At 39.9% G+C, this 12,626-nt stretch overlaps 1 protein-coding gene across 1 annotated transcript in view; it reads right to left on the bottom strand.

The window, feature by feature from the left end:
- GTF2E1 (general transcription factor IIE subunit 1) overlaps positions 1–12,626 on the bottom strand; it is a 54,626-nt gene that overhangs the window by 35,592 nt on the left and 6,408 nt on the right. Inside the window, exon 2 of the mRNA XM_082498523.1 lies at positions 9,796–10,273. Coding sequence (XP_082354649.1) covers positions 9,796–10,243 — 448 coding nt within the window. The 5' untranslated portion in view covers positions 10,244–10,273. The remainder of the gene's footprint in view (positions 1–9,795; positions 10,274–12,626) is intronic.

Consider the following 12,626-nt stretch of genomic DNA (forward strand, 5'->3'; position numbering starts at 1 on the left):
TGGCAATGGGGACCAACTTTGACTTTCTTTTCAACACATGAAAAAACACATTCATGCCTTTTAAGTGTCAACTGCAAAATGAAAAAAAAAAAAAACAACACCCAAAAACCAAACAAACAAAAAACCAAGCCCAAAACCAACCTACCAAAAAATCTCAAAACAAAAATCCACACCCTCATCCCCAAAATCAACAACCCATACCAACCTAAAAGCACTTGACCAGACTGGCAAAAGACACTCTTCCCTTGTGCTCTCACCCCTCAAGAGTAAGAGATGTCACTGTTCTGCTTCAACCACTTTTTGTCAGGTTATTATCAAATTCAGGCAATGAAAAAAGATCAAAGAACAGAACATTACTTCACTAGACATACTGAAAATTAGGCCTGCCCGAGAAGGCATCTTCTTTCAACAAGAAGCAACTGAACTTGGAAGCCTTTACCTTGCAAGGTAAAACATCTTACCTCACAAGATGTTACATTTCCTACTTCTGTCTGTAGGGACCTACTTATTATCCTCAAAAAAAAAATACTATAAAGCTTCAAACACTCAAACCAAGTCAGAACTCTTCTAACCATGGAATTGACTTCAGGAAACCATTCTGGGCATCTTTCATTTGTCTTATAGAGTTTGTGTACAGCTTAGTACTGTTTAAGACTTCTACATCTACTTCTTCAAATCACATTTTGTTCAGGGCTCCCAAAAGACTCCTTTAGAACATACTGTCAGATGGGCAAGAAGTTTCTGCTGTGTGCTTCCACACAGCAGAAAGACAGACACATCTCTGGTGCAACTGAGAGGTACATACAGAAAATAAATAAATAAATAAATAAATAAATAAATAAATTTAAGAAATACCAGATGACCACAGGTACTTTGTCTTTCCATTTTACCCTCTAGAACTTGTGTATAGTTGAAGTAAAGCTGATCAAATCTACATAACGAAGCATTTCATGGTAAAGCCCTTGTTACTAGCTATTTCGCAATCTTCTAAGACATATTTATAGAGGTATGAAGGATTCATTCAGATGCCTATTACATTTCACTGCTAGTTCCCATTTTTGACCACCATAATTATAGTATTACTGACAACACTGACAATGCATTAGCGCCATGCCTGACCCGCAGTGTGTGCTGAAGACGAATTTCAGTACAGGATGGACACACTTGCACCTCTAACTTCTTCCCTGATGGCACTCTGGGAGAAAACAAACCATGCTGTATTACTCCAATCTTAATTTGAAAAACAAAGACACTCGCTTTTTCTGGCCAAGGACCAAGTACAAAGACAGTCCAGGGACACAATCAGGAGTTTAAAATACGTTTCTCTAGAGCAGTGTATGGGATACAGGCTAATAAGCTCTGCCAGGGGGCCACAGCCAGTTATCAGTGAAGAACGAGGCATGCAAGGTGCTCTAAGGGCATAGCAGTGCCATAACTCAGTTATGAAATGTATATGCACAATTGCCTATATGTATTTATTTCTTGGGCATAATTTAGGTAGCAAATTCCAGAAAGTTCAAAAGAACCAAATTTGCTTCTGCATTTCACAACAACAACATTAATCTATATTTCATGCTACAGTTTCCTGTTCCTGCTGACCTGGGTTTGCAATTAGAGAAGAAGAATTTAACATTTAATGTCCTAAGAAAAAAAAAAAAAATCACCTTCAGAACCACTTTATATTACCTAGAGAAGCACTATGAGTTGCTCATTCATCTCAATGTGCAGACCATTTTTAGCCCAACTAAATTAAGAATATTGGAACAGAATTTTTGAGCATCCAAAGACATTTCTCTTGAAAAGGTTGAATTAAGCATTCCAAAAAAATGGACTGCATGAGACACACATCAAATTATTGATCGTTCAGAAGTGCCAGCTGATTTAGTACGTGTTCAATATAAAATTGGACAAGAGAGGGATCCTTTCCTTTTCTCAGTAAGAGCTATTTCTGCTCCACCTCATACGCACAACTTCAGCAACCCTGACCTGACACGTTCTTACTTCTGTCCTATTGTGGATAAATTGAGCCAGACAGTAATCAGAGAAAGATGCAACTGGACAGAGGGAATATCCAAAGGAAACTCATTAGGAATTCAAGAACTTCTTTTTTTGAAAAAAAAAAAAAAAAAACTTCAACCAAGACGACTGCACCAAAATACCAACTGAGCCAACATACTATACCCTAAAATCACGTCCAACAGCAGAGACACTGCAACACAAGTAACAGGATTCTACATGAGCTACTGATCCGACTTACAGATACCCATGCCTAAAAGGATGACACACTTTGCAGATGGTATTACCAAGGATGCAGTTTCAAAAGAACAGCAAGTTACTAGAGTAAAAGATGGGAATGCTGCAGTCTGGCTTTCATCACTGCAAATGGCTTAGCAATATTCACAGATTTTACAGAGATCTTCTTGCTGTTATCTATTTCAATTTGCAAAGCCAAGAGAAAAGGTAAAGTGATAACCTTTACTTGAAGGGCAATTATTTCCTGCACTTCTAATAATAAAATGTCCTTTGCAGACAAAAAAAAAAAAAAAAGTGGTATCAGTACTGTAAGTCAGGGCACACATTTATCAGATACTTTTTTTTAATCTAAGAGACACAGCACACCGGCCAGAGGTCAACGTGGAATACAGGGAAACGACCAGCCAGCACTCTGCAGGCAACAGCTTTTCTGAGTTACTCCAATGACTTATAATCCTCTGGTCTGATGTTCTGCATAGCACAGACCGTCTAACACTACCGTCACCTATTTCTCCACCAAGCTGAGTATCTGTGGTTAGATTAGATGGTTATCTTCCAGACAGGGTGTCCAACCCACAAGGAATGAGTTCAAGTTACAGAAGTGACCCACACACCCCTTGTAAGTCATTCTAAAGAGCGTTCTTACTTTTAGAAAAACATGCGTTAATTCTGATATGTTTTTCTCATTTTTCCCTTCCCTGTGGCTCTAGGCTTTGCTAAGCTGAAGCAGAAGAAAGCTGACAGGAATACTCTTGGAGCTTTTGCCAGAAATTTGAATAGAAACAGAGAAACTAAGCAGAGCATGGGCAGTTTCCTTCTGCTGGTGTTTGCCAAAAGCTTTCAGTGGCAGCACAGACAAATAAAATGTGCCTATGAAGTCAAGAAAAATCACACTGATGGGTTTACATACACTTGGAAAGCTAACAACAATAAAAAAAAAAATCACAGAATTTGAAGTTGTTTCAAAACAGAATTGCTCTGAATTCTTTCTTTTTCAAGGGAAGTTTCTGGTATGCTAATTTACAAAAAGACTTTAAGTCCCGAGTTTGGCTGGTAAAAAGCTGTAAATTGTAGTAGTAGTATCATATAGCACATGCATAGCTGGTACATGGTAGACAAAGCTATCTGTTCTGAAAATCACTGAATCTAAAGGACAAGAATCAACAGAATAAAGATCAAACAGGATTGACTACATAGTGTGAAAATATAGAATAAACAGCTCTAAGTGATTTATTTCTTCTAATGGCTGGAAGGGACAGAACACAAAAAGAGATGTACCAGAAATGGACACAAGAGCTCCACAAGAAAAGGCAAGGCAAAAAACAGGGAGAAAGGGAAGCATAATAAAAAATTAACAAAATAGACAGGACAGGCTCAAAAGTAATTTGAATCAGATAAGGAAGATTTGAAGCTAGTGTAGAACTTGCCTGAGGAAGTGGAAATTCAAAACAAGAAGAGAAGATAGATGTGTTCCGAATAGCTCACAGGGTATGAAGTGAGAAGCTGAGCACTCAGAAGAGAAGGCAGTAGCTCTAGAAGTCAACACATAAGACCAAGGCAAAAAAAATCAAAGACTAGTCAAATTTCTAATCTCAGTAACAGGGCCCAAACCATTCAAATGCTCAAACACTGCATACAGGCTGCCTGAATGTGATATGAGATACCTTGTGACAGGTACAGAAAACCAACCTCCGAACATGTTATGTGCAATTCTGTTATGAAGTACACAAACGACATGTGAGAGGCTGACAGTAAAACAAGTGGGGTTAAAATGAAATTCAAGGTGTTGTCTTCCCTTCTATAAAACTGATATTGCCACCTTCAATCTATTCTTTCCAAATTAAATTGTGTATCAGCACACAGATTAAGAAAGGGATCCTGATACACAGTATGTCACTATTACAGTGCATCTTCAGGAACAGTAAGATAGCTATATCCAAAATCATTCACCAAACCAAAAGCAAACTGTGGGAGGGCAAAGAGTAGACAAGTAATTAGCTGCCATGATTTTCAATAACAAAAGACTCCAGTGGTTACAATTGCAATTAAGAACGTCCCAACAGCATCATCTTCCTGATTCACATTACCCACTTGTCTTCCATCTGTTTCTTTCTACTATTATTCACGTCTTACCTAACTGAATGTTATGGTGAGGACACTTAATGTGTAGATGTACACAAGACAGACTAACTGTAATTTACAATATACTGTTAACATCAAGATTTTTCTTCACAGTAACAGAAGTGAAAGAAACACAAGACTGGATAAAAATTATATTGCAAAAGTAGAAGAGAACAGAGGAATAACTACTTTGTCTAGCCTTATATTTTCTTTCCAACATCAAATTCACCTGCTATGGTGGTGAGTATCCTGATACAGTTTGGTATTTAGAATATCTAAGGAAACCCAGGACTGATTAACAGTGTGATGCACTGCTGGATCTCGTTTCTGTCACTCCTTCATTTCAACCCCACTCTCCCTTTTGCGGTTTCTAGTCACATACTTTCTTTCAAATTGACCTTGAATTTGACAGTCAACTCCAACACTACACTAGATTTACAAATATCACTAGGGCATGAGAGCAGGATACATCAGAGACCTTCCCCAACCAGACCCAATCAATCATGCTACAGAACACATATCCATGAACATAACTCCCAGTTTTGTGACACACAATAAATTAATCAAACCAAGCCTATATGTATAGAGAAGACAGCTCCCTCTACTGGGTGAGACAATGCAGCTCCTCCTGTCCTCCCCCCCTCCACAGAATAGACGTGCATATTAAATTCTCCAAGTTGTTTTTTTTTTTTTTAAATCCAATCCACAAGACGGTATCAAGTTGTTTAGATTGCTCTGCAATTTCAGGAATTGGCCTACAGAAATCAAATTTCTGTAGTTTCTACATTGACAAGCACAGAGAATAAAATTCTTCCCATAGGTCTGTGCAAGAGCCTGATCTTATCTCTTGGTAAAATACTTGAAACCCCTGATTGTCAGTGTCCACTGTCAGACCAGGTCTGGGAAAAGATGGAGTTCAACAGCGTTATTCACAGTACACATTTAACGTCCAGCTTTCCTTACCACTGCTCAATTAAACTCTTTCTTGTACATGTCTGCCTCAAGGGATAGCCCTTACCTTGTTTAAGGGAATGGCTGCAGCTTTCCACCTGCCTGAGGCTTCACCGCAACAGCAGCTGCATGCAATTACCAGCATGCAGAACAAAGAGTGATGAAATATCGGAGCACAGGCAGACAACAGAAAATGTGAAAGGCAACAATCTGTATTTCAAGTGCTTATATTAGGATCTTCTAGGAAAACTACAATTTTTTTCCCTTCCCAGTAATCCCATCTGAAAGAAGTAACACTTCAATCATGCAGCATGAGTGTTTTTCTTTCTGTAGATCTCAAAACACTCACAAAAGGGGGTAAGAACTGTCCACTCAAGGGAACAACCCAACCCGCACTAATTCCTGTCAAAGGCACTGCCAGGTCAATAGGCAAACCAGAAATCTGCCACCTCTTCAATAAGAAAGTTCTTTGCTTTGCTACAAGTTTCCACAGCAAACTTTTGCAAAATAAAAGCACTCTGTGTCCAAACAGTTTGCCTCTAAAAGCAGAAGTTACCCTTATTGTTTCTTTGGAGGCAACAGTAAAAACTGTCACTGAGGTGAAAGTGTGATATCTGGAGACCTGTTCAAGCTCTTCATTTAGGACAGGTGGGTCTAAAACTCATGACCTCAGCACACAATGCTTAGATCCAGCAGGCACTCACCAGTACGTGCAACCAAATGAGTCCTCTAACACAACATGTTTCGTTTCTTTTCATTTTTCAAAAGATCCTGTTGTGAGTTGACGAGGCAGCAAAACTTTTTTTTCATCACTTTGACTCACCATCTGACAGTTTCTTTACATTGCATGATTTCTGTCCTTGAACTTCCTACAAGTACCAGACAATATTTGTTCAAACTTTGACAGCATAACAACTTCTTGGAGCTCTTTCGGGGTTGAGATGTTTAATGGCAGAAAAAGAGATCATATAATACTTTTAAAAACAGAGTTCACACTCTCAAAGTAACGTTTATACCATTTAAAATCTACATTTAAAATTACCTTAGTGACAAACTACTCTGTTCAAATATATTTTTCCAAATAAATTGCATGAACAGCAACCAAAGCACATCCATACCTATGTGCCCTGAAAACATACCCTTCTTGATATCAAATACTTTCAGCAGACACATTTCCACCTTCCAAAAACATCAATAAACACATCTTCTGATGAAAAAATAAACATCTCAGTTTACTTCAAAATGAAGCAAAGCACAGAGCTGAAAAGACCTCTATTTGACAGCCTGTAACCTTTAAGAAACAGAGCCCTGCTGAAGCCAAGAGACAGGCAAAGATGCTGTGGTAAAAATTAAAGAGCACTACAGATCCACCTTATAGGCAGGCTCTTCACAAGCACTCTTAGTTCACAAATTGCGATAGTATGACTACAGGCATGGAGAGATTCTGGAAACCTCCTCACCACCACTGATAAGGAAAGGCAACAGCCATAACCTCCTCTTCTAACCCTTTCATTCTACAACAATTGCTTAGAGTTTGGATTTGAGTTGTAACTAGGGAAGAGGAAAGCAAAGCAGAAGAAAACACAGGACATCTAAACAACCGAGTGACAAGACAAGAAGCACACAGCGAAACAGGATGTCTTTTATCAAGAGATTGCCAGTTTAAGTGCAGCTTGATCTAGACTAGTGCAGAGGATGCCTTCCATGCTCTACCTGCTCCCTGGACTAGAAGACTTTGGCCCTGCAGGCCTTTTAATTCACAAAATTTTATCAACATGGCTGCTGTCCAGGAGCAGCTCAGGTCAACCGTGACTGAGATTGATGTGGCTTTCAGCTACCCTGCAGCAGTTGTACTGCCACGAGTTTCAATGAGTGGGAGATGTTTACATAGCACTGAAAAGGGCTAAATACATCCTTGGAAAAGGATGGTCATTCCCTGTCCTGCAAAACCTTTTTCCTCTATATGCCTTGCCCTCATGAGCTCCCCCTGTGAGAGACCCAAAGGTGTCTTGGTCCTTTTCTAATATGAAATTCCAGAGGAGCAGGAAACATATGCAGACAACGCAATCCACTGCAATATAAAGTAGCCATTCTCGCTACAAAAACAAAACAAAACAAAAAAAACACCAAACCAAACAGAACTTCCCACTTATTAACCCAGAAAGGAAACAAGAAGCTATCTCATGGTTTGGAAACAGTATGGGCTCTTCTTAAAAAGTGACTGGAGAGCCCTATCCAAACTGGTATTCCATGTAAAAGCTCTTGAGAAACAACAGTATCATCATGCACCATCTAGATGAAGCTATCATTGACTTAAAAGTTATATAAGGAGAAACAGAATACACAAATTCTAGACAGGTATGTTCTTGTTGAAGTGAAGGTAAACTGGCTATCCTGTTACTTGGATTAATACTGACAGAAACCAACTGCTGGGAATTGCTGGGAAAACAGCACTCAACCTTTCCTTCCATCAGCAAAACACTCTGTGTGCCAGTGAACGATTTTGTATTGTGAAGGCAGCCAGTGCCTGTACTGCAGACAAACCCTTGGTTGACCTCATCGTTTCCTGGAGCACAGGCCTTGCTGTCAAAGCTGAATTCCAGCATTATTGTGTTCTGCACCTCCTCAACAGCCAGTTCTTTGCTCTTGGAACTCATCGTGTGTCGTAGGGACGGACATGACGCTGAACATCAAGTTGCAGCAATCATACTTGATTTTACAAGCAGTGCTCTTTTATATCCTTTTACTCGGATGCTTATCTATGCATATACTCTACCATTCTACTTTTGCCCAATCCGTTCTCACATCACACACCAGCCAGCCAATACAATTGTTGATCACACGCTGTTCATGCTCTGGTCAAAGCCAGGATGTTTGCCACCCTCATCTTGTTTGCTTCAGCTCTTCTCAGGACTCTTCTAGTCTATTCAAGGGTACACGGGTATCTGCTCAAGGTCAATGTTAAACTTGCATTCTGATCCCTCCGACCAGCTGAGGTCTCCCACAATCCCCCACACAGGCCAGGAGGATTCACCTGCAAAGTGTTACAGGTCCCCTTGGAATGACAGTCTCACACTCCCAACTATGTTTGTTCTCTGCACAGGGTCTCTACTCTCTCCTTACTGAAGCAAACTGCAAAAGCACCATTCCCCTTCAGCCTGACACCCACAGCTCCAGCTGCCACAGCTGATCGTCACTGTACAGAGAATGTGTAGTTTCTATACTCGGTGAGCACAGAAAATCTGTGCTGGCCCTGCTGTTTTGGTGCTCCGTGAGACAGCAACCTCTACTCAGAGAGCTATTCTGGATTACAGCAATGACCGTTGTGGATTCTGGTTCTCAAGTACTTAATATCATTTTCATGGTTGTTCAATAAAAAGGAGTTTCACAGCTCTTGATCTTTGGAGGCAGGAAAGAGGGAAAATGATAGGCTGAACATTTGTTGGGTGTTTGCCCTTCTCCAAAGCAGATTAGACCTCATTAACCCTAGATTAAAAGCTTCGATACCATTAAACAGTGAAATTTTACAGTTTCTCATTAAGATAACTGAAACTCCAATGTTTCTGAGAGCTCTCCTGACTTTTGCTCTTTTCTTTTTCTAGAAAAGTAAGAAAGGACAAAGAATTCAAAAGCAAAAATTGAAAAGTAAAGAAACTAATTCAGAAGGTGGAAGTCTAACACCCAACCCCTGCTCCCTGACTTCCCTCCAAAATAATCCCTGACTGGACTAGTAAAACAGGATCTCATCAGGTGCAGGTGTTCTTCCTTTTCTTCCCTGGCACAGAAGCACAGAAGACAAAGTATTTGGACTGCCCCTGTAGACAATGACACCCAGAAAAGATTCTTATTTCATATGCATGAAACATATACGCGCCTCCACTGAGACTGAAACAGACACTTGAAAAAGAATCTTGTTTACTCCCAACCACAGGCAAGTCTGTAATTAATTTCTTTTAACTTTCGTGAGGCTGCTTTACACCGGGGAAACAAGGTTGTGCAGTATAATGAACTGGCTAGAAGAAAATTAAACAGTAACAACTCACTCCTTGCATGACCATCTCTAAATTAATTTTTTTTTTTGTATACCAAAGTCAGCTATACAGATGTCCTCTCCGCAAACTACCAGCAAGTCATACAGTTGACAGGCAAGACCAGGTTATACTGAAAACCCATCAGCTTCCAACAACGAGACTGCCTTATTGACCCTTGACTTCAATTGCGATAAGACCACCATTTCTCTACTGCCTGTCACTCAAGCATTTTACCAACATTGCTATTTGCCTGTACAGACTATAGAAATCTGTATACATTACTTCTGTATTTTGCTTAAACATTTACCACCTGCAGAAACAGAGTGCCCTCTAGCTCTGACCAAACTCAAGAGAATTCTCCTAAAGCTGTTTCCTTAAAGTCCAGCACTTACATGATGAAGGAGAGAACCCGAGCATTCTGTCACCTGTATGTATTTACCTGTGCGGGGGTCAAACAGCTGGTTGGCCTCCAAGTCTGTGAAAGTGCTGAAGCAAATGGGGCATTTAAAAGAGGCGCGATTGGTGGAGTCTCTCTCATCGGTCTCTATCCTCCTCCTCATGTGGTCCAGCTTGTACTTCACCACATTAACCAGAAGGCGGTAGTTGATAAAGTAGTAGTTATGACGGGTGGTTTTGCCATCTGGAGCCGTCTCTACCCTCATCCTGCATTTGATGAACTTGTCACCCTTAAGGGTGTTGAGCACAGCCCGCAATTGCTTCCTATCAAACTTAAGGAGCTCTAACATGTCCTCTTCCTTCACGCAGGGGTTCCTGATGAGAATGTCCAGAGCCAAAGCATGTTCAATGCCATAAAAGCCACGCACCACATATTTGGCAAGGCGTTTGAGAGCTGCTGGGACCTCAGTGAGGACGTCTGGGTCAGTCATAGCAGGTTCAGATCTTAAGCTTCATGTATACTGCAATGAGAAAAAAAAAAAAGGCAGATGGATTCTTAGCTAGTCTTCTGACTTGAAAAGTTTTGATTTATCTCATTTAGAGCTAAGAAAAGGATTAGTGCCAATGCTACAGAAGTAGAATTAGGAAAGGTTACCTCTCATTCAAAACAAAATGGTGGAAAACTTTAGAAAGTGCACAAGAAAATGGTACCATAACACATGGCAGATTTCATTTCTACTCAGTCACAGCCAACAGAGCAGGAATAAGACAGCTGTCTTGAAGCTGAACTCCAGTAGACAGCTTCATGATCAGCCGAGACATAGCTTGGGAGAAGCAGAAAAAGACTACAGCAAGAAAGGACCTAAGGCAGCCCAAGAGTGGAGAAGTCTTATGGCCCCAGTTCATGTCACTTGATCACTTTATAAGTAGCTCTGCCTGCTTCTACTCCTCAGACATCACTGGGCAGAGATATTACACGAGGACACCTTGCTAGCACAGACTGGTCTGTATTCAAGCAAAAGTTCCCAGCTGCACAATGAGAATAGACAGACTTTTTCCTCACTTAGTTGATCTTAGTCAACTGTCTGCAGCATGAAAACGGTTAGCACTACCAACTCCTACATCACAGACTGCTTCAGCCTTGACCTTAGATGAACAAATAGGTTCTTCCAAAGGATTGATCACTTAAAGTGTCTCACATTCAGGCCTTAGAAGCCCATAGATAATACAGTATGATAAATGACACAAAAATAAGAGTTAGTGAACATGAAGAGATTATGTGTTTAAAAAGAAAAAGGTACTCCATGAAGTACCCTTTGATTTTTTTATCACATCTTACTGTGCTGTCTGTGACAAGACAATAATTTCTAAAGAAATACTGTATTTTCACTTCATTTTTCTTCACCTTAACATCAACTGGCACAAATGGTCATGACAATCACATGCTTTTGTGACATACACGGGATCATATCTTGGATCATATCAAGCAAGGAGTTCCTCATATTGTCACCCTTGCCACAGACATAGCCAAAAATCAAACTCCAGTAAACATCTAACAGCAGTGACTCTTCTGAAGAGGCCAGTTTTGTCCAGTAGAGAGAAAAAGGGAAGCAACTCCTTAAGGCACAGTGCAAAGGTTTACTGTCAGCTCACACAGCGGTTTTGCGCATTTTCCCTCCACTCTTTCAAGTCTATACATCCGTAGGCAGTAACAAAATTTCCCTCCACTCATAACACACTTGGATTTCCATGTATGAAAGGTTCAAGATAAGCATGAAGTATTATACGTGCTTTTGAAATACTCATTCAGGGGGTTGTACTTCCAGTTAACTTTAAATAAAATATTGAATAATCTTTTTCAATATGAGACCTCTATGCTGTTTTAGGACATGAATAACCATTTGTTAAGCAAAAGGTTCCTTCAGCTAAAGAAAAACCCCACACCTGAAGTTTTGTTTGTTTGCCATCGCTAAGCAATTTTTATCTGTGAACTAATATCATAAATAGTAAAACTCCACCAATATAAATTTACACTTCCATTAGATGTTTCATACACTGTATATGTACCTCCCCAACATTCAAGTCTCAAATAAAGGAAAGAGGAGAGTGACAGCAGAGGAAAGGATCTGGATGGGTGTCCTATTTTCCTCATTGCTATCATAAAAATGATAATATCCTTTTTGACAAACACCATTACAGAACTTTCCTAACCAAGCTCTATGTGTGACCAAGCAGCTGATGACTCACTTCCATCAGCTAAGACTACTCAAAAATCTGTGCTCGTTTACCACAGTAGCCTGCTTGGATTTTTTTTTTATGAGAAACACTGCCATCTCAAAAAACTTTAAGCAACATTACCCATTGAAGCTTTACTTGCCTCCAAGCCCTACCCTCTTCTGCAACAGAGGAGGTATGTTCCTCTCAAGGGTTGCGGCTAGTGCAACTGCAAAGCAATTAGGCTGTGGATTCTGAAGCTTAACAGTCTAACAGAAAGTAAGTTAAGATTGTTCTGCCTTTTGCATAAAAAAAAAAAAACCACAGACCACTTTCATTTTTTTCTTTTAAAATGCTTCCCTGTCTGAGCTTTTCTTTTTCTCTAACTTGGGGTCAAATGGTATTCACAGTGCTCAAATTGAAATGAACTGAATAACATCTGTCGAGTGCTGGTGTGCAGGCTGAGAATAGCTTAGAGAAAACAATGCTTGGATGTCCAGCTCCAGCCTCCCTTCAAGGAAATTGAATTAAAATATGTTTATCACGGCATGAACTAGCTATGAAACAAGTACTTCTAGAGTCAGCTTTCTTTTGCCTGCCAGATACATAATGATTTACCTCACACAAAGGACAGTTTTATAGAGCTTTGCATTAAAGGTA

This window comes from Vanellus vanellus (genome assembly GCF_965231255.1).
Source record: "Vanellus vanellus genome assembly, chromosome: 1".
Taxonomy (NCBI): domain Eukaryota; kingdom Metazoa; phylum Chordata; class Aves; order Charadriiformes; family Charadriidae; genus Vanellus; species Vanellus vanellus.